Raw genomic sequence first — 23689 nt, 5'->3', positions numbered from 1 at the left:
GGGGTTATGGGGGGATATGGAGTCTTATGGGGGGTATATGGGGGATTTGGGGGGATATAGGGGGGATATGGGGGGATATAGGGGGGGATATGGGGGGGATATGGGGGGATATAGGGGGATATGGGGGGATATAGGGGGATATGGGGGGATATAGGGGGGATATGGGGGGATATGGGGCAGATTAGAGGGGGTATGGGGGATATATGGGGGATATGGGGGGGATATGGGGGGATATGGGGCAGGTTAGAGGGGCTATGGGGGGATATGGGGGGATATAAGGGGGGATATGGGGGGATATAGGGGATATAGGGGGGATATAGGGCAGGTTAGAGGGGCTATGGGGGGATATGGGGGGATATAAGGGGGTTATGGGGGATATAGGGGGGGATGTGGGGGGATATAGGGGGGATATAGGGGGGATATAAGGGGCTGAATGGCTTCTAGGGGGGGGAGAGAGTCAATAGGGGGGGATATGGGGGGATATATGGGGGATATAGAGGGATATGGGGGGATATGGGGGGATATGGGGGGGATATTGGGTCTTATGGGGGGGTATAGGGGGGATATGGGGGGATATAGGGGGGATATAGGGAGATATAGGGGGGATATGGGGGGATATAGGGGGGATGGGGGATATGGGGTCTTTGGGGATGGGGAGGGGGTTTGGGCTCCATAGGGTCCCTATGGAAGGGGGGGGGGTCCTAATTTGGGGGGGGTCTTTGGGGTCTTTGGGGAGGGGGTTTGGGCTCCATAGGGTCCCTATGGAAGGGGGGGGGGGGTCCCATTTTGGGAGGGTCTCATTTTGGGGGAGGGGTCTCATTTTGGGGGGGGGCTTTGGGGAGGGGGTTTGGTCTCCATAGGGTCCCTATGGAAGGGGGGTCCCATTTTGGGGGGGTGTCTCATTTTGGGGGGGGGGGAGGGGGGATTTGGGGTGGGCTTTGGGGACTTTGGGGAGGGGGTTTGGGCTCCATAGGGTCCCTATGGAAGGGGGGTCCCATTTTGGGGGGGGGTCTCATTTTGGGGGGGGTCTATAGGGTATGAGGTCCCATTTTGGGGGGGATATGGGGGGTCTTTGGGGATGGGGAGGGCCTATGGGGGGGTTATGGGGACAGAGGGGTTATATGGGGTCCAGGGGGGGTCCCCATATCCCCCTATATCCCCCTATATCCGCCTTTATCCCCCTATATCCCCCTATATCCCCTTATATCCCCCCATATCCCCCTATATGCCCCTTATATCCCCCTATACCCCCCTTATATCCCCCTATACCCCCCTTATATCCCCATATATCCCCTATATCCCCCCTATATCCCCTATATCCCCCCTATATCCCCCTATATCCCCCTATATCCCCTATAACCCCCTATATCCCCCTATATCCCCCCTATATCCCCCCTATATCCCCCTATATCCCCCCTATATCCCCCTATATCCCCCCTATATCCCCCCTATATCCCCCTATACCCCCCCTATATCCCCCTATATCCCCCTATATCCCCCTATATCCCCCTATAACCCCATATATCCCATATATCCCCCTATATCCCATAGAGTTCCCGTCGGGGTCGGGTCCTTCCCCCCGATCCCTTCCTGGTTCAGGACAAGGAGCAGGAGCAGCACTTTGGGTTCAGCTTAATCCAGGCCATTAATAGGGCCAGGCAGCGACCCCTGCTACAGGTAAATGACCCTATAGAGTCCTATAGGCCCTATATGGCCCCTATGGGCCCTATATGGCCCCTATGGGGTCATATATGGGGCCTATGGAGTCATATGTGGGGCCTATGGGGTCATATATGGGCCCTATATGGGGCCTGTGTGGTCATATGTGGATCTATGGGGTCATATATGGCCCCTATGGGGTTATATGTGGAGCCTATGGGGTCATATATGGACCCTATAGGCCCTATATGACTCCTATGGGCCCTATATGGCCCCTATGTGGTCATATATGGGGCCTATGGGGTCATATGTGGATCTATGGGGTCATATATGGGGCCTATGGGGTCATATGTGGCCCCTAAGGGGTCATATATGGTCCCTATGGGGTCATATATGGGGCCTATGGGCCCTATATGACCCCTATGGGCCCTATATGGGGCCTATGGGGTCATATATGGGTCTATGGGGTCATATATGGGGCCTATGGAGTCATATATGGCCCCTATGAGCCCTATATGGCCCCTATGGGGTCACATATGGGGCCTATGGGGTCACATATGGAGCCTATGGGGTCATATATGGGGCCTATGGGGTCACATATGGGGCCTGTGGGGTCATATATGGGCCTATGGGGTCATATATGGGGCTTATTGGGTCATATATGGGCCTCTGGGGTCATATGTGGGGCCTATGGGGTCATATGTGGGGCTGTGGGGTCATATATGGATCTATGGGGTCATATATGGGGCCTATGGGGTCATATATCCCCCCATATCCCCCCATATCCCCCCATATCCCCCCATATATCCCCCTATATCCCCTATATATCCCCTATACATGCCCTATACATCCCCTATATCCCCTATATGACCCTATATGTCCCCAAGGCTACGAGGTCCCCATACCAACCCCATATCCCCCTATATCCCCCTATATCCCCCTATATCCCCCCATATCCCCTATATATCCCCTATATATCCCCCCATATCCCCCTATATCCCCCCATATCCCCCTATATCCCCCTATATATCCCCTATACAGCCCCTATATGTCCCCAGGGCTACGAGGTCCCCATACCAACACCATATCCCCCTATATCCCCCTATATCCCCCCATATCCCCCCATGTCCCCCCATATCCTCTATACATCCCCTATATCCCCTATATCCCCTATATGACCCTATATATCCCCTATATGACCCTATATATTCCCAGGGTTACGAGGTCCACGTCACCCCCCGTGTCCGCCCCGAACCCGAACACATGAGGGACATCGTCACCTGCAGCGGGGGAACCTTCCTGCCCTCCATGCCCCACACTTATGGGGTGAGGGATCTATGGGGCCTATAGGGGGACATGGGGGTCCCATAGTGATAATGGAGGGGGTTATGGGGTTATGGGGGGCTATTGGGGTCCCATAGTGATTATGGGGTCTATAGGGGAACATGGGGGTCCCATAGTGATAAAGGAGGGGATCTATGGGGTTATGGGGGGCTATTGGGGTCCCATAGTGGGGATCTATGGGGTTATGGGGGGCTATTGGGGTCCCATAGTGATTAGGGGGGGGGTTATAGGGGGCTATTGGGGTCCCATAGTGATTATGGGGTCTATAGGGGGACATGGGGGTCCCATAGTGATAATGGAGGGGGTTATGGGGTTATGGGGGGACATTGGGGTCCCATAGTGGGGATCAATGGGGTTATGGGGGGCTATTGGGGTCCCATAGTGGGGATCTATGGGGTTATGGGGTGACATTGGGGTCCCATAGTGGGGATCAATGGGGTTATGGGGGGCTACTGGGGTCCCATAGTGATTATGGGGTCTATAGGGGGACATGGGGGTCCCATAGTGATAAAGGGGGGATCTATGGGGTTATGGGGGGCTATTGGGGTCCCATAGTGGGGATCTATGGGGTTATGGGGGGCTATTGGGGTCCCATAGTGATTATGGGGTCTATAGGGGGACATGGGGATCCCATAGTGGGGATCAATGGGGTTATGGGGGGCTATTGGGGTCCCATAGTGGGGATCAATGGGGTTATGGGGGGACATGGGGGTCCCATACTGGGGATCAATGGGGTTATGGGGGGCTATTGGGGTCCCATAGTGATTATGGGGTCTATAGGGGAACATGGGGGTCCCATAGTGATAAAGGGGGGATCTATGGGGTTATGGGGGGCTATTGGGGTCCCATAGTGGGGATCAATGGGGTTATGGGGGGCTATTGGGGTCCCATAGTGGGGATCTATGGGGTTATGGGGGGCTATTGGGGTCCCATAGTGGGGATCTATGGGGTTATAGGGGGCTATTGGGGTCCCATAGTGATTATGGGGTCTATAGGGGGACATGGGGGTCCCATAGTGATAAAGGGGGGATCTATGGGGTTATGGGGGGCTATTGGGGTCCCATAGTGGGGATCAATGGGGTTATGGGGGGCTATTGGGGTCCCATAGTGATTATGGGGTCTATAGGGGGACATGGGGGTCCCATAGTGATAAAGGGGGGATCTATGGGGTTATGGGGGGCTATTGGGGTCCCATAGTGGGGATCTATGGGGTTATGGGGGGCTATTGGGGTCCCATAGTGATTATGGGGTCTATAGGGGGACATTGGGGTCCCATATTGATGGGGGGGGCTTATGGGGGGATATGGGGGTCCCATAGTGATAAAGGATGGGACCTATGGGGTTATGGGACCTATGGGGTTATGGGGTTATGGGGGGCTATTGGGGTCCTATAGTGGGGATCTATGGGGTTATGGGGGGCTATTGGGGTCCCATAGTGATTATGGGGTCTATAGGGGAACATGGGGGTCCCATAGTGATAATGGAGGGGATCTATGGGGTTATGGGGGGCTATTGGGGTCCCATAGTGGGGATCTATGGGGTTATGGGGGGCTATTGGGGTCCCATAGTGATTATGGGGTCTATAGGGGGACATTGGGGTCCCATATTGATGGGGGGGGCTTATGGGGGGATATGGGGGTCCCATAGTGATAAAGGATGGGACCTATGGGGTTATGGGACCTATGGGGTTATGGGGTTATGGGGGGCTATTGGGGTCCTATAGTGGGGATCTATGGGGTTATGGGGGGCTATTGGGGTCCCATAGTGATTATGGGGTCTATAGGGGAACATGGGGGTCCCATAGTGATAATGGAGGGGATCTATGGGGTTATGGGGGGCTATTGGGGTCCCATAGTGGGGATCTATGGGGTTATGGGGGGCTATTGGGGTCCCATAGTGATTATGGGGTCTATAGGGGAACATGGGGGTCCCATAGTGATAATGGAGGGGATCTATGGGGTTATGGGGGGCTATTGGGGTCCCATAGTGGGGATCTATGGGGTTATGGGGCCGTGGGGGTCCCATAGTGATAATGGAGGGGATCTATGGGGTTATGGGGGGACATTGGGGTCCCATAGTGGGGATCTATGGGGTTATGGGGGGCTATTGGGGTCCCATAGTGATTATGGGGGGGGTTATAGGGGGCTATTGGGGTCCCATAGTGATTATGGGGTCTATAGGGGGACATAGGGTTCCCATAGTGATAATGGAGGGGGTTATGGGGGGATATTGGGGTCCCATAGTGATTATGGGGTCTAGAGAGGAACATGGGGGTCCCATAGTGGGGATCTATGGGGTTATAGGGGGCTATTGGGGTCCCATAGTGGGGATCTATGGGGTTATGGGGGGCTATTGGGGTCCCATAGTGGGGATCTATGGGGTTATGGGGGGCTATTGGGGTCCCATAGTGATTATGGGGTCTATAGGGGGACATGGGGGTCCCATAGTGGGGGTCTATGGGGTTATAGGGGGCTATTGGGGTCCCATAGTGGGGATCTATGGGGTTATGGGGGGCTATTGGGGTCCCATAGTGGGGGTCTATGGGGTTATGGGGGGCTATTGGGGTCCCATAGTGGGGATCTATGGGGTTATGGGGGGACATTGGGGTCCCATAATGGGGATCTATGGGGTTATGGGGGGCTATTGGGGTCCCATAATGGGGATCTATGGGGTTATGGGGGGCTATTGGGGTCCCATAGTGATTATGGGGTCTATAGGGGGACATGGGGGTCCCATAGTGGGGGTCTATGGGGTTATAGGGGGCTATTGGGGTCCCATAGTGGGGATCAATGGGGTTATGGGGGCTATTGGGGTCCCATAGTGGGGATCAATGGGGTTATGGGGGGACATGGGGGTCCCATACTGGGGATCTATGGGGTTATGGGGGGCTATTGGGGTCCCATAGTGTTTATGGGGTCTATAGGGGGACATGGGGGTCCCATAGTGATAAAGGGGGGATCTATGGGGTCTATAGGGGGCCATGGGGGTCCTATAGTGATGGAGGGGGCTTATGGGGGAGCTATTGGGGTCCCTTAGTGGGGATCTATGGGGTTATGGGGGGCTATTGGGGTCCCATAGTGATTATGGGGTCTATAGGGGGACATGGGGGTCCCATAGTGGGGATCTATGGGGTTATGGGGGGCCATTGGGGTCCCATAGTGGGGATCTATGGGTTTATAGGGGGCTATTGGGGTCCCATAGTGAGTATGGGGTCTATAGGGGGACATGGGGATCCCATAGTGGGGATCAATGGGGTTATGGGGGGCTATTGGGGTCCCATAGTGGGGATCTATGGGGTTATGGGGGGCTATTGGAGTCCCATAGTGATTATGGGGTCTATAGGGGGATATGGGGGTCCCATAGTGATAAAGGGGGGAATCTATGGGGTTATGGGGGACTATTGGGGTCCCATAGTGTTTATGGGGTCTATAGGGGGACATAGGGGTCCCATAGTGGGGATCTATGGGGTTATGGGGGGCTATTGGGGTCCCATAGTGATAAAGGGGGGGGTTATGGGGTTATGGGGGGAAATGGGGGTCCCATAATGATTAAGGGGGGGCTTATGGGGTCCATTGGGGTCCCATTATGGGTATGGAGTCCCATTATGGGTATGGGGTCCCATTGGGGTCCCATTATGGGTATGGGGTCCCATTATGGGTATGGGGTCCCATTATGGGTATGGGGTCCCATTGGGGTCCCATTATGGGCATGGGGTCCCATTGGGGTCCCATTATAGGTATGGGGTCCCATTATAGGTATGGGGTCCCATTGGGGTCCCATTATGGTTATGGGGTCATATTGGGGTCCCATTATGGGTATGGGGTCTCATTAGGGTCCCATTATGGGTATGGGGTCCCATTGGGGTCCCATTATGGGTATGGGGTCCCATTGGGGTCCCATTATGGGTATGGGGTCCCATTGGGGTCCCATTATGGGTATGGGGTCCTTTGGGGTCCCATTATGGGTATGGGGTCCCATTGGGGTCCCATTATGGGTATGGGGTCCCATTGGGGTTCCATTATGGGTATGGGGTCCCATTGGGGTCCCATTATGGGTATGGGGTCCCATTGGGGTCCCATTATGGTTATGGGTTCTCATTGGGGTCCCATTATGGGTATGGGGTCCCATTGGGGTCCCATTATGGGTATGGGGTCCCATTATGGGTATGGGGTCCCATTGGGGTCCCATTATGGGTGTGGGGTCCCATTGGGGTCTCATTATGGGTATGGGGTCCCATTGGGTTCCCATTATGGGTATGGGGTCCCATTGGGATCCCATTATGGGTATGGGGTCCCATTGGGGTCCCATTATGGGTATGGGGTCCATTGGGGTCCCATTATGGGTATGGGGGTCCCATTGGGGTCCCATTATGGGTATGGGGTCCCATTGGGGTCCCATTGTGGCTATGGGGTCCCATTGGGGTCCCATTATGGGTATGGGGTCCCATTGGGGTTCCATTATGGGTATGGGGTCCCATTGGGGTCCCATTATGGGTATGGGGTCCCATTATGGGTATGGGGTCCCATTGGGGTCCCATTATGGTTGTGGGGTCCATTGGGGTCCCATTATGTGTATGGGGTCCATTGGGGTCCCATTATGGTTATGGGGTCCATTGGGGTCCCATTATGGGTATGGGGTCCCATTGGGGTCCCATTATGGGTATGGGGTCCCATTATGGGTATGGGGTCCCATTGGGGTCCCATTGTGGCTATGGGGTCCCATTGGGGTCCCATTATGGGTATGGGGTCCCATTATAGGTATGGGGTCCCATTGGGGTCCCATTATGGGTATGGGGTCCATTGGGGTCCCATTATGGGTATGGGGTCCCATTGGGGTCCCATTATATGTATGGGGTCCATTGGGATCCCATTGGGGTCCCATTGCCCCCCTAACCCCCCACCCCATATCTCAGCCCCATAGATTGGTCATCTCGTGCCCCGAAGACTCGGATCTATGGGGCCCAGCTTTGGGGTCCCATAAAGATAAAGGGGGGGGGCTTATGGGGTCCATTGGGGTCCCATTATAGGTATGGGGTCCCATTGGGGTCCCATTATAAGTATGGGGTCCCATTGGGGTCCCATTATGGGTATGGGGTCCCATTATGGGTATGGGGTCCCATTGGGATCCCATTATTGGTATGGGGTCCCATTGGGGTCCCATTATGGGTATGGGGTCCCATTATGGGTATGGGGTCCCATTGGGGTCCCATAATGATAATGGGGGGGGCTTATGGGGTCCATTGGGGTCCCATTATGGGTATGGGGTCCCATTGGGGTCCCATAATGATAAAGGGGGGGGCTTATGGGGTCCCATTGGGGTCCCATTATGGGTATGGGGTCCCATTGGGGTCCCATAATGATAAAGGGGGGGGCTTATGGGGTCCCATTGGGGTCCCATTATGGGTATGGGGTCCCATTGGGGTCCCATTATGGGTATGGGGTCCCATTGGGGTCCCATTATGGGCATGGGGTCCCATTATGGGTATGGGGTCCCATTATAGGTATGGGGTCCCATTATGGGTATGGGGTCCCATTGGGGTCCCATTATGGGTGTGGGGTCCCATTGGGGTCCCATTATAGGTATGGGGTCCCATTTGGGTCCCATTGTGGGTATGGGGTCCCATTGGGGTCCCATTATGGGTATGGGGTCCCATTGGGGTCCCATTATGGGTATGGGGTCCCATTGGGGTCCCATTATGGGTATGGGGTCCCATTGGGGTCCCATTATGGGTATGGGGTCCCATTGGAGTCCCATTATGGGTATGGGGTCCCATTGGGGTCCCATAATGATAAAGGGGGGGGGCTTATGGGGTCCATTGGGGTCCCATTATGGGTGTGGGGTCCCATTGGGGTCCCATTATGGGTATGGGGTCCCATTGGGGTCCCATAATGATAAAGGGGGGGGGCTTATGGGGTCCCATTGGGGTCCCATTATGGTTATGGGGTCCCATTGGGGTCCCATTATGGTTATGGGGTCCCATTGGGGTCCCATTATGGGTATGGGGTCCATTGGGGTCCCATTATGGGTATGGGGTCCCATTATGGGTGTGGGGTCCCATTATGGGTATGGGGTCCCATTATGGGTATGGGGTCCCATTGGGGTCCCATTATGGGTATGGGGTCCCATTATGGGTATGGGGTCCCATTGGGGTCCCATTATGGTTATGGGGTCCCATTGGGATCCCATTATGGGTATGGGGTCCCATTGGGTCCCATTATGTGTGTGGGGTCCCATTATGGGTATGGGGTCCCATTGGGGTCCCATTATAGGTATGGGGTCCCACTGGGGTCCCATTGTGGCTATGGGGTCCCATTGGGATCCCATTATGGGTATGAGGTCCATTGGGGTCCCATTATGGGTATGGGGTCCCATTGGGGTCCCATTATGGGTATGGGGTCCATTGGGGTCCCATTATGGGTATGGGGTCCCATTGGGGTCCCATCATGGGTATGGGGTCCCATTATGGGTATGGGGTCCCATTGGGGTCCCATTATGGGTATGGGGTCCCATTATGGGTATGGGGTCCCATTGGGATCCCATTATAGGTATGGGGTCCATTGGGGTCCCATCATGGGTATGGGGTCCCATTATGGGTATGGGGTCCCATTGGGGTCCCATTATGGGTGTGGGGTCCCATTATGGGTATGGGGTCCCATTGGGGTCCCATTATGGGTATGGGGTCCATTGGGGTCCCATTATAGGTATGGGGTCCCATTGGGGTCCCATTATGGGTATGGGGTCCCATTGGGGTCCCATAATGATAAAGGGGGGGGGCTTATGGGGTCCATTGGGATCCCATTATGGGTATGAGGTCCATTGGGGTCCCATTATGGGTATGGGGTCCCATTGGGATCCTATTATGGGTATGGGGTCCCATTGGGGTCCCATTATGGGTATGGGGTCCCATTATGGGTATGGGGTCCCATTGGGATCCCATTATACGTATGGGGTCCATTGGGGTCCCATTATGGGTATGGGGTCCCGTTGGGGTCCCGTTATGGGTATGGGGTCCATTGGGGTCTCATTATGGTTATGGGGTCCCATTGGGGTCCCATTGTGGGTGTGGGGTCCCATTGGGGTCCCATTATAGGTATGGGGTCCCATTGGAGTCCCATTATGGGTATGGGGTCCCATTGGGGTCCCATTATGGGTATGGGGTCCCATTGGGGTCCCATTATAGGTATGGGGTCCCATTATGGGTATGGGGTCCCATTGGGGTCCCATTATGGGTATGGGGTCCCATTGGGGTCCCATAATGATAAAGGGGGGGATCTATGGGGTTATGGGGCGCTACTGGGGTCCCATAGTGATTATGGGGGGCTTATGGGGTCCATTGGGGTCCCATTGGGGTCCCATTGCCCCCCTAAGCCCCTACCCCATATCTCAGCCCCATAGATTGGTCATCTCCTGCCCCGAAGACTCGGATCTATGGGGCCCAGCTTTGGGGTCCCATAATGATAAAGGGGGGGCTTATGGGGTCCATTGGGGTCCATTGGGGTCCCATTATAGGTATGGGGTCTATTGGGTTCCCATTGCCCCTCTAACCCCCCGCCCCATATCTCAGCCCCATAGACTGGTCATCTCGTGCCCCGAAGACTCGGATCTATGGGGCCCAGCTTTGGGGGCTGGGATCCCCCTCCTCACATCCGAACTCCTCCTCACCGGGCTCCTCCGTCAACGTTTGGACCCCCAACTTTATCTATTGACCCCTATGGGACCCCCAAGGACCCCCCCGTTATTATCCCCTATGAGGCTTCGGGCTCGACGAGACCCCCACCCCAATACGAGGGTGAAATGATTGAATAGAAGCTGAAAATTGGGCTAAAAATGGAGGATTTTGGGTCATTTTGGGGGTGGGGGGGGTAATGGGGGGGGGGCTTTGGTCTGTGCTTGGTTATGGGGTGGGGGGATGTGGGGGGGGGGTGGGGGTGGGGATGGGAGTGTGGGACCCCCCCCCCGCCCCTATAGGGACAATAGGAACCTTCATAAGGATATAGGCCCCCTATAGGGACAACAGGAGCCCCATAGGGACAACAAGACCCCCCCATAGGGACCCCCATATAGGGACAAGACCCCCATAGGGACCCCAAGACCCCCCATAGGGACAATAAGATCCCCATAGGGACAATAAGACCCCCCATAGGGACACCAAGACCCCCCATAGGGACAGCAGGACCCCCCTATAGGGACCCCCATATAGGGACAAGACCCCCCATAGGGACATTAAGACCCCCATAAGGACCCCAAGACCCCCCATAAGGACATCAGCACCCCCCATAGGAACACCAAGACCCCCCATAGGGACTATAAGACCCCCATAAGGACACTAGGACCCCCATAGGGACAACAAGACCCCCCATGGGGACAACAGGACCCCCATAGGGACAACAAGACCCCCCCATAGGGACAAGACCCCTCATAGGGACCCCAAGACCCCCCATAAGGACACCAGGACCCCCATAGGGAAAATAAGACCCCCCTATAGGGACTATAAGACCCTCCATAGGGTCACCAAGACCCCCCCTATAGGTACCCCCATATAGGGACAAGACCCCTCATAGGGACCCCAAGACCCCCCATAAGGACAACAGGACCCCCCATAGGAACACCAAGACCCCCCTATAGGGACTATAAGACCCCCATAAGGACACTAGGACCCCCATAGGGACAACAAGACCCCCATAGGGACCCCCATATAGGGACAAGACCCCCATAGGGACCCCAAGACCCGCCATAGGGACAATAAGATCCCCCATAGGGACACCAGGACCCCCCATAGGGACACTAGGACCCCCATAGGGACACCAAGACCCCCCATAGGGACAAGACCACCCTATAGGGACAATAAGACCCCCCATAGGGACACCAAGACCCCCCATAGGGACAATAAGATCCCCCATAGGGACAATAAGATCCCCCATATGGACACCAGGACCCCCCCATAAGGACAACAGGACCCCCATAGGAACACCAAGACCCCCCTATAAGGACACCAGGACCCCCATAGGGACAATAAGATCCCCCATAGGGACGCTAGGACCCCCATAGGGACAAGACCCCCCTATAGGGACACCAGGACCCCCATAGGGACATCAGGACCCCCCCATAAGGACAACAGGACCCCCCTATAAGGACCCCCATATGGATTATGAGGGATTATGAGTGTCCCCCCCCCTATATAGGGCCACTATAATGTCCCTATATCCCATATAGGGCCCCATAATGTCCCTATATCCCATATAGGGCCACTATAATGTCCCTATATCCCATATAGGGCCCCATAATGTTCCTATATCCCATATAGGGCCCCATATTGTCCCTATATCCCATATAGGGCCCCCATAATGTCCCTATATCCCATATAGGGCCGCCATTTTCCTCGCTCCCCCCTGTCAATCACGACCTTCGCCCTTCTGATTGGCTCTCCGCCACGCCACTCTTCCCCATCACCATTCCCATTGGTTGCGAGGGTAGGCGGGACAACCGTATTGAGGCTCCCCGATTGGACGCAGCCTTTCCCGCTCGCAGGGCTGTGGGCGGGATTATCGGGCCGCTCCGCGCGCTGATTGGTTGAGGGGCTGAGAGCGGGAAGACGGGGAGAAAATGGCGGCCGGAAGAGGAGGGGGGGACAAAATGGCGGCCGCTGAGGGGAGGGGGAGGACGCTGTTGTCGCCTTCCCCACAAGTTCTATGGGGTCTCGTCCCCCCATCGCACTTCATGGCCCCCAAAACCAGGTAAGGGTCCCACACTGAGCTCTATTGGCCCCCCATTAAGATCATTAAGGTCATTAAGGCCATTAAAGCCATTAAGGCCATTAAGGCCGGTATCTGTGACCCCCCCCCCCAATTAAAACAGGTTGATTGACGTGGAGAAGGGGCGGAGCCAAGAGATGGGGGCGGAGCTTGGTATGCAAATGAGGCGGGACGAAGACATGGGGGCGGAGCTTGGTATGCAAATGAGCCCGAGCCACAGCCTGGAGGCGGAGTCTGATATGCAAATGAGGCCACGCCAGAGCCTGAGGGCGGAGCCTGGTATGCAAATGAGGCGGAGACACAGCGTGGGGGCGGAGCTTGATATGCAAATGAGGCCGAGCCATGCAATGAATGCGGAGCTTGAAGCTGAAAGGGGGCGGAGCTTGAGGCTGGAGGCGGAGCTTGATATGCAAATGAGGCGGATCAAAGAGCTGGAGGTGGAGCTTGGTATGCAAATGAGGCGGAACAAAGACACGGAGGCGGAGCTTGATATGCAAATGAGGCGGATCAAAGCGCTGGAGGCGGAGCTTGGTATGCAAATGAGCCGAAACAAAGACATGGAGGCGGAGCTTGGTATGCAAATAAAGCTGAACAAAGAGCTGGGGGCGGAGCTTCAAGCTGAAAAGAGGCGGAGCTTAAGGCTGGAGGCGGAGCTTGATATGCAAATGAGGAGGAACAAAGACCTTCAAGCTGAAAAGGGGCGGAGCTTGAGGCTGGAGGCGGAGCTTGATATGCAAATGAGGCGGAATAAAGAGCTGGAGGCGGAGCTTAAGGCTGAAAAGGGGCGGAGCCAAGAGAAGGGGGCGGAGCCTGATGGAGAGGTGAGGATGGGGCCCATATGGGGCCATAATGTCCCTATGGGGTCATAGGGTCCCTATGGGGTCACAGTGTCTCTATGGGGCCACAATATCCCTATGGGGCCATAATGTCCCTATGGGGTCATAGGGTCCCTATGGGGCCACAATGTCCCTATGGGGTCACAATGTCCCTATGGGGCCACAATGTCCCTATGGGGCCATAATGATCCTATAATGTCCCTATGGGGTCATAGGGTCCCTATGGGGTCATAATGGCCCTATAATGTCCCTATGGGGTCACAATGTCCCTATGGGGCCATAATGTCCCTATGGGGCCATAATGTCCCTATGGGGTCACAATGTCCCTATGGGGCCATAATGTCCCTATGGGGTCACAATGTCCCTATGGGGTCACAATGTCCCTATGGGGCCATAATGTCCCTATAGGATCCATAATGTCCCTATGGGGTCATAGGGTCCCTATGGGGCCACAATGTCCCTATGGGGTCACAATGTCCCTATGGGGCCATAATGTCCCTATGGGGTCATAATGTTCCTATGGGGTCACAATGTCCCTATGGGGCCATAATGTCCCTATGGGGTCACAATGTTCCTATGGGGTCACAATGTCCCTATAGGGCCCATAATGTCCCTATGGGGCCATAATGTCCCTATGGGGTCACAATGTCCCTATGGGTCACAATGTCCCTATGGGGCCCATAATGTTCCTATAGGGCCATAATATCCCTATAGGATCCATAATGTCCCTATAGGGCCATAATATCCCTATAGGATCCATAATGTCCCTGTGGGTCCATAATGTCCCTATGGGGTCACAGTGTCCCTGTGGGGGCCATAATGTCCCTATGGGGCCATAATGTCCCTATGGGGTCCATACTGTCCCCATAATATCCCTATAGGGCCATAATATCCCTATAGGGCCATAATGTCCCTATAGGACCCATGATATCCCTATAGGATCCATAATGTCCCTATGGGGTCACAGTGTTCCTATGGGGTCCATACTGTCCCCATAATGTCCCTATAGGGCCATAATATCCCTATAGGATCCATAATATCCCTATAGGATCCATAATGTCCCTATAGGATCCATACTGTCCCTATAGTGACCCTATATTTCCCCTATAGACCCCATTGCTCCGTGCTCAGCTCAGCGCCCTCAGCCACATCCTGACCCTACAAGAGAAGGAACTGAACAGGGAGGTGAGAAATAGGGGACCCCATAGGGGGGCTATGGGGGGTAATGGGGGGCTATGGGGTGTAATGGGGTCCTATGGGGTGTAATGGGGTCCTATGGGGTGTAATGGGGTCCTATGGGGTTATAATGGGTTCCTATGGGGTATAATGGGGTCCTATGGGGTATAATGGGGTCCTATGAGGTGTAATGGGGTCCTATGGGGTGTAATGGGGTGTAATGGGGTCCTATGGGGTGTGATGGGGGTCCTATGGGGTATAATGGGGGTCCTATGGGGTATAATGGGGTCCTATGGGGTATAATGGGGGTCCTATGGGGTATAATGGGGTCCTATGGGGTGCAATGGGGTCCTATGGGGTATAATGGGGTCCTATGGGGTATAATGGGGGTCCTATGCGGTATAATGGGGTCCTATGGGTTATAATGGGGGTCCTATGGGGTGTAATGGGGTCCTATGGGGTGTAATGGGGGTCCTATGGGGTGTAATGGGGTCCTATGGGTTATAATGGGGTCCTATGGGGTATAATGGGGTCCTATGGGGTGTAATGGGGGTCCTATGGGGTGTAATGGGGTGTAATTGGGGGTCCTATGGGGTATAATGGGAGTCCTATGGGGTGTAATGGGGTGTAATGGGGGTCCTATGGGGTATAGTGGGGGTCCTATGGGGTCCTATGGGGTATAGTGGGGGTCCTATGGGGTCCTATGGGGTATAATGGGGGTCCTATGGGGTGTAATGGGGTCCTATGGGGTATGATGGGGGTCCTATGGGGTGTAATGGGGTCCTATGGGTTCCTATGGGGTTCTATGGGGTCCTATGGGTTATAATGGGGGTCCTATGGGGTGTAATGGGGTCCTATGGGGTTCTATGGGTTATAATGGGGTCCTATGGGTTATAATGGGGGTCCTATGGGTTCCTATGGGGTCCTATGGGGTGTAATGGGGTCCTATGGGGTTATAATGGGTTCCTATGGGGTATAATGGGGTCCTATGGGGTATAATGGGGTCCTATGAGGTGTAATGGGGTCCTATGGGGTGTAATGGGGTGTAATGGGGTCCTATGGGGTGTGATGGGGGTCCTATGGGGTATAATGGGGGTCCTATGGGGTATAATGGGGTCCTATGGGGTATAATGGGGGTCCTATGGGGTATAATGGGGGTCCTATGGGGTGTAATGGGGTCCTATGGGTTATAATGGGGTCCTATGGGGTGTGATGGGGGTCCTATGGGGTGTAATGGGGGTCCTATGGGGTGTAATGGGGTCCTATGGGGTATAATGGGGTCCTATGGGGTGTAATGGGGTCCTATGGGGTATAATGGGGTCCTATGGGGTGTAATGGGGGTCCTATGGGGTGTAATGGGGTCCTATGGGTTATATTGGGGTCCTATGGGGTGTAATGGGGTCCTATGTGTTATAATGGGGTCCTATGGGGTGTGATGGGGGTCCTATGGGTTCCTATGGGGTTCTATGGGGTTTTGTGGGGTGTAATGGGGTCCTATGGGTTATAATGGGGTCCTATGGGGTGCAATGGGGGTCCTATGGGTTCCTATGGGGTCTTATGGGTTCCTATGGGGTTCTATGGGGTCCTATGGGGTATAATGGGGGTCCTATGGGGACTTATGGGGTGTAATGGGGTCCCATGGGGTATAATGGGGGTCCTATGGGGTGTGAAGGGGTGTAATGGGGTCCTATGGGGTGCTATGGGGTTCTATGGGTTCCTATGGGGTATAATGGGGTCCTATGGGTTATAATGGGGGTCCTATGGGTTCCTATGGGGTGTAATGGGGGTCCTATGGGTTCCTATGGGGTTCTATGGGTTCCTATGGGGTATAATGGGGTCCTATGGGTTCCTATGGGGTCCTATGGGGTGTAATGGGGTCCTATGGGGTATAATGGGGGTCCTATGGGTTCCTATGGGTTATAATGGGGGTCCTTATGGGGTGGGGTCCTATATTGTCCCTATGTGACCCCTATATGTGCCCCCCCCCCTATTTCCAGCCGCCCCCCCCCCATTTCCAGGCCCTATTGACTCAATGGAGGACGAAGGTGTTTGCTCTGATGGTGCAGCTCAGGGTCAACGAGGATATTAGGGTCAAGGTGGGGACCCCCGCCCCATAGATCCCATATATCCCCCCATATATCCCCTATATCCCCTATATCCCCCATAGAACCCCATATAGACCCCATAGAACCCCATATATCCCCCATATCCCCCATAGAACCCCATAGATCCCCTATATCCCCCATATATCCCCTATATCCCCCATATAACCCCATATATCCCCTATATCCCCCATAGAGCCCCATAGATCCCATATATCCCCCATAGAACCCCATATATCCCCTATATCCCCCATAGAACACCATAGATCCCCTATATCCCCCATAGAACCCCATAGAACCCCATAGATCCCCTGTATCCCCCATAGAACCCCATAGATCCCCTATATCCCCCATAGAACCCAATATATCCCCTATATCCCCCATATATCCCCTATATCCCCCATAGAACCCCATATAGACCCCATATAACCCCATATATCCCCCATATCCCCCATAGAACCCCATATAGACCCCATATCACCCCATATATCCCCTATATCCCCCATAGAACCCCATATAGACCCCATATAACCCCATATATCCCCTATATCCCCCATATAACCCCATATAGACCCCATATCACCCCATATATCCCCTATATCCCCCCATATATCCCTTATATCCCCCCATATATCCCCTATACCCCTCATAGAACCCTATATCCCCCCCTATATCCCCCCTATATCCCCCTATATCCCCCATAGAACCCCATATATCCCCTATATCCCCCATAGAACCCCATATATCCCCTATATCCCTCCATATCCCCCCATACCCCCCTATATCCCCCCATATGCCCCATATCCCCCCCATATCCCCCTCATATCCCCCCATATCCCCCCATATCTCCCCATATCTCCCCATATCCCCCCTATATCCCCCCATATCTCCCCATATCCCCCCATATCTCCCCCTATATCCCCCTATATCCCCCCATATCCCCCCATATCCCCCATATCCCCCCTATATTCCCCTATATCCCCCCATATCCCCCCCATATCCCCCTATATCTCCCCCATATCCCCCTATATTCTCCCATATCCCCCCATATCTCCCCCTTCCCCCCCCATATCTCCCCCCATATCCCCTATATCCCCCTATATCCCCCCATATCCCCCCATATCCCCCTATACCCCCCTATATCCCCTCATATCCCCCCATATCCCCCCTATATCCCCCATATCCCCCTATATCCCCCCATATCCCCCCATATCCCCCTATATCTCCCCCTATATCCCCCCATATCTCCCCCATATCCCCCCTATATCCCCCCATATCTCCCCCATATCCCCCCTATATCCCCCCATATCTCCCCCATATCCCCCCTATATCCCCCCATATCTCCCCCATATCTCCCCCTATATCTCCCCATATCTCCCCATATCCCCCCATATCCCCCCTATCCTCCCATATCCCCCATATCCCCCCTATATCCCCCTCATATCCCCCCCATATCCCCCCATATCCCCCCATATCCCCCCCATATCCCCCCATATCTCCCCATATCCCCCCATATCCCCCCATATCCCCCCATATCTCCCCATATCCCCCCTATATCCCCCCCATATCCCCCTATATCTCCCCATATCCCCCTATATCCCCCCCATATCCCCCCATATCCCCCTATATCCTCCCATATCCCCCCCATATCCCCCCATATCCCCCTATATCCCCCATATCCCCCCATATCTCCCCATATCCCCCCATATCCCCCCATATCCCCCCCATATCTCCCCATATCCCCCCATATCCCCCTATATCTCCCCATATCCCCCTATATCCCCCCCATATCCGCCCATATCCCCCTATATCCCCCATATCCCCCCATATCCCCCCATATTCCCCCCATATCCCCCTATATCCCCCCTATATCCCCCCATATCTCCCCATATCTCCCCATATCCCCCCATATCCCCCCATATCCCCCCTATATCTCCCCATATCTCCCCATATCATATATGGGGTGGGTCCTTTTGGGGTCAGCACCTGACACAGGAGGTGACACGGGAACGGGGCCGGGCGGAAGCGGCTGAACGGGCACTAAGGGGGCTGGGTTATATGGCCACCAGGTAATGGGGGATATGGGGGTCAATGGGGATGGGGGGGGGATATGGGGGGGGGTATGGGGATATGGGGTGGGATATGGGGTGGGGTATGGGGATATGGGGTGGGATATGGGGTGGGGTATGGGGATATGGGGTGGGATATGGGGATGGGGGGGGATATGGGGTGGGATATGGGGCTGGGGGGGTATGGGAATATGGGGTGGGATATGGGGATATGCGGTGGGTTATGGGGCTGGGGTATGGGGATATGGGGTGGGGTATGGGGATATGGGGTGGGATATGGGGTGGGGTATGGGGATATGGGGTGGGATATGGGGATGGGGGGGTATGGGGTGGGATATGGGGTGGGATATGGGGATGGGGGGGTATGGGGATATGGGGCTGGGGGTGTATGGGGATATGGGGTGGGATATGGGGATGGGGGGGGGATATGGGGCTGGGGGGGTATGGGGATATGGGGTGGGATATGGGGATGGGGGGGGGATATGGGGCTGGGGGGGTATGGGGATATGGGGTGGGATATGGGGATATGGGGTGGGATATGGGGCTGGGGGGGGATATGGGGTGGGATATGGGGATGGGGGGGGTATGGGGATATGGGGTGGGATATGGGGATGGGGGGGGTATGGGGATAGGGGTTGGGATATGGGGCTGGGGGGGTATGGGGATATGGGGTGGGATATGGGGATGGGGGGGGGATATGGGGTGGGGTATGGGGATATGGGGTGGGATATGGGGATGGGGGGGGTATGGGGATATGGGGTGGGATATGGGGATATGGGGTGGGATATGGGGTGGGGGGGGGATATGGGGCTGGGGGGGTATGGGGATATGGGGTGGGATATGGGGATGGGGGGGTATGGGGATATGGGGTGGGATATGGGGATATGGGGTGGGATGTGGGATATGGGGTGGGGTATGGGGATATGGGGTGGGATATGGGGTGGGATATGGGGATATGGGGTGGGATATGGGGTGGGGTATGGGGATATGGGGTGGGATATGGGGATGGGGCGGGTATGGGGATATGGGTTGGGATATGGGGATGGGGGGGATATGGGGTGGGATATGGGGATGGGGGGGGGATATGGGGATATGGGGTGGGATATGGGGCTGGGGGGTATGGGGATATGGGGTGGGATATGGGGGGTGACAATGGGGGTCTATGGGGGTCAATGGGGGAGGGTCAATGGGGTGGGGGGGAGACAATGGGGGTCAATGCGGGGGGTTCTCTGGGGTGGAGGGGGCACACAATGGGGGGTCTATGGGGTGGGGGGGACAATGGGGGGTGACAATGGGGGTCAATGGGGTGGGGGGCAATGGGGGGGTCTATAGGGGGACAATGGGAGAGGGGGTCATAGGGGGGATAACATGTGGGTCTATGGGGGGGGACATGGGGGCCTATGGGGGGGGACATGGGGGTCTATGGGGTCATCGGGGGGACATGGGGATCTATGGGGTCTGTGGGGGGGACATGGGGGTCTATAGGGTCTGTGGGGGAGACATGGGGGTCTATGGGGTCTGTGGGGGGGGACATGGGGGTCTATGGGGTCTGTGGGGGGGGACATGGGGTCTATGGGGTCTATGGGGGGGGACATGGGGGTCTATGGGGTCTATGGGGGGGGACACGGGGGTCTATGGGGTCTATGGGGGGGGACATGGGGGTCTATGGGGTCTGTGGGGGGGGACATAGGGGTCTATGGGGTCTATGGGGGGGGACACGGGGGTCTATGGGGTCTGTGGGGGGGACATGGGGGTCTATGGGGGGGGACATGGGGGTCTATGGGGTCTGTGGGGGGGGACATGGGGGTCTATGGGGGGGGACATGGGGGTCTAAGGGGTCATAGGGGGGATAACGTGGGTCTATGGGGGGGACACGGGGGTCTATGGGGTCTGTGGGGGGGGACATGGGGGTCTATGGGGTCTGTGGGGGAGACGCTGGGGTCTGTGGGGGGGACATGGGGGTCTATGGGGTCTGTGGTGGGGGACATGGGGGTCTATGGGGTCCGTGGGGGGGAACATGGGGGTCTATGGGGGGGACATGGGGGTCTGTGGGGTCTATGAGGGGGGACATGGGGGTCTATGGGGGGGGACATGGGGATCTATAGGGTCTATGGGGGGGGACATGGGGGTCTATGGGGTCTATGGGGGGGGACATGGGGGTCTATGGGGGGGTACATGGGGGTCTATGGGGGGGGACATGGGGGTCTATGGGGTCTATGGGGGGGACATGGGGGTCTGTGTGGTCTGTGGGGGGGACATGGGGGTCTATGGGGTCATAGGGGGGATAACATGTGGGTCTATGGGGGGGGACATGGGGGTCTATGGGGTCTGTGGGGGGGGACATGGGGGTCTGTGGGGTCTATGGGGGGGACATGAGGGTCTATGGGGTCTGTGGGGGGGACATGGGGGTCTATGGGGTCTGTGGGGGGGGACATGGGGGTCTGTGGGGTCTATGGGGGGGACATGAGGGTCTATGGGGTCTGTGGGGGGGACATGGGGGTCTATGGGGTCATGGGGTGGGACATGGGGGTCTATGGGGTCTGTGGGGGGGGACATGGGGGTCTATGGGGCCATGGGGTGACCTCAATATCCCCCCCCAGCCCCATAGATGACACTGTCCCCAGCCCCATAGATGACACTGTCCCCAGCCCCATAGCCACGGTGACACGAGGACCCCATAAGCTTATAGGGACGAGGGCTGAGGCTCAGCATGGAGGTGAGTGGGGACCATATAGGGACCATATAGGGACTGTATGGGGACCATATAGGGACCATATAGGAACCCTATGGGGACCATATAGGGACCATATAGGAACCCTATGGGGACCTTATAGGGAGCCTATGGGGACTAAATGGGGACCCTATGGGGACCATATAGGGACCCTATGGGGACTAAATGGGGACCTTATAGGGACCCTATGGGGCCATATGGGGATGTGTGGGGCACAGAGTGACGGCTGTGTCCCTATAGGGTCCCCTATGGGTCCAGAGAGAGTGAAACAGGATGGGGTGGACAGCAAGGTGGGTCTTTGGGGATATGGGGTCTATGGGGTCATGGGGTGGGATATGGGGGTCTATGGGGTCATAGGGGGGGGATGTGGGGGTCTATGGGGTCATGGGGGGGACATGGGGGTCTATGGGGTCATAAGGGTGGGACATGGGGGTCTATGGGATCATGGGGGGGGGATATGGGGGTCTATGGGGTCATAGGGGGGGATATGGGGGTCTGTGGGGTCGTAGGGGGGGATATGGGGGTCTATGGGGTCATAGGGGGAGGATATGGGGGTCTATGGGGTCGTAGGGGGGGACATGGGGGTCTATGAGGGTCTATGGGGTCATGGGGTGGGACATGGGGGTCTATGGGGGTCTATGGGGTCATGGGGTGGGACATGGGGGTCTATGGGGGTCTATGGGGTCATAGGGGGGGGACATGGGGGTCTATGGGGGTCTATGGGGTCATAGGGGGGATATGGGGGTCTATGGGGTCATGGGGTGGGGACATGGGGGTCTATGGGGGTCTATGGGGTCATAGGGGGGATATGGGGGTCTATGGGGTCATGGGGTGGGGACATGGGGGTCTATGGGGGTCTATGGGGTCATAGGGGGGATATGGGGGTCTATGGGGTCATGGGGTGGGACATGGGGGTCTATGGGGGTCTATGGGGTCATAGGGGGGGGACATGGGGGTCTATGGGGGTCTATGGGGTCATAGGGGGGATATGGGGGTCTATGGGGTCATGGGGTGGGGACATGGGGGTCTATGGGGGTCTATGGGGTCATAGGGGGGATATGGGGGTCTATGGGGTCATGGGGTGGGGACATGGGGGTCTATGGGGGTCTATGGGGTCATAGGGGGGATATGGGGGTCTATGGGGTCATGGGGTGGGACATGGGGGTCTATGGGGTCATGGGGGGGGAAATGGGGGTCTTTGGGGTTATATGGGGGGGGATGTGGGGGTCTGTGGGGTCATAGGGGGGGACATGGGGGTCTATGCGGTCATAAGGGGGGGGATATGGGGGTCTTTGGGGTTATATGGGGGGGACATGGGGGTCTTTGGGGTTATATGGGGTGGGACATGGGGGTCTATGGGGTCATAGGGTGGGACATGGGGGTCTATGGGTCTATGGGGTGGGACATGGGGGTCTATGGGGTTATATTGGGGGGGGGATATGGGGGTCTATGGGGTCATAGGGGGGAACATGGGGGTCTATGGGGGGGTTTATGGGGTCATAGGGGGGGAACATGGGGGTCTATGGGGTCATAGGGGGGGATATGGGGGTCTATGGGGTTATATGGGGGGGACATGGGGGTCTGTGGGGTCATGGGGGGGGATGTGGGGGTCTATGGGGTCATAAGGGGGGGACATATGAGGGTCTATGGGGTCATAGGGGGGACATGGGGGTCTATGGGGTCGTAGGGGGGGATATGGGGGTCTGTGGGGTCATGGGGGGGATATGGGGGTCTATGGGGTCATAGGGGGAGGATATGGGGGTCTATGGGATCGTAGGGGGGGACATGGGGGTCTATGGGGTCATGGGGTGGAACATGGGGGTCTTTAGGGTCATAGGGGGGGACATGGGGGTCTATGGGGTCATGGGGGGGGGACATGGGGGTCTATGGGGTCATAAGGGGGGGGACATATGGGGGTCTATGGGGTCATAGGGGGGACATGGGGGTCTATGGGGTCGTAGGGGGTGATATGGGGGTCTATGGGGCCATAGGGGGGGACATGGGGTCTATGGGGTTATAT

General features: G+C 56.1%; 1 protein-coding gene across 1 annotated transcript in view; it reads left to right on the top strand.

Annotated features, from left to right (window-relative positions):
- Window positions 1–23689, top strand: part of MDC1 (mediator of DNA damage checkpoint 1) — a 47716-nt gene that overhangs the window by 20350 nt on the left and 3677 nt on the right. The window contains exons 11-17 of the mRNA XM_085532663.1: window positions 1552–1677; window positions 2875–2985; window positions 14702–14776; window positions 16765–16863; window positions 18853–18938; window positions 21539–21654; window positions 21910–21997. Coding sequence (XP_085388789.1) covers window positions 1552–1677; window positions 2875–2985; window positions 14702–14776; window positions 16765–16863; window positions 18853–18938; window positions 21539–21654; window positions 21910–21997 — 701 coding nt within the window. The remainder of the gene's footprint in view (window positions 1–1551; window positions 1678–2874; window positions 2986–14701; window positions 14777–16764; window positions 16864–18852; window positions 18939–21538; window positions 21655–21909; window positions 21998–23689) is intronic.

The sequence above is a fragment of the Coturnix japonica genome, unplaced genomic scaffold (assembly GCF_054131305.1).
Source record: "Coturnix japonica strain WE unplaced genomic scaffold, WE-NBRP24 Scf050, whole genome shotgun sequence".
Classification (NCBI taxonomy): Eukaryota; Metazoa; Chordata; class Aves; order Galliformes; family Phasianidae; genus Coturnix; species Coturnix japonica.
This window is presented reverse-complemented; position numbering and strand designations above follow the sequence as displayed.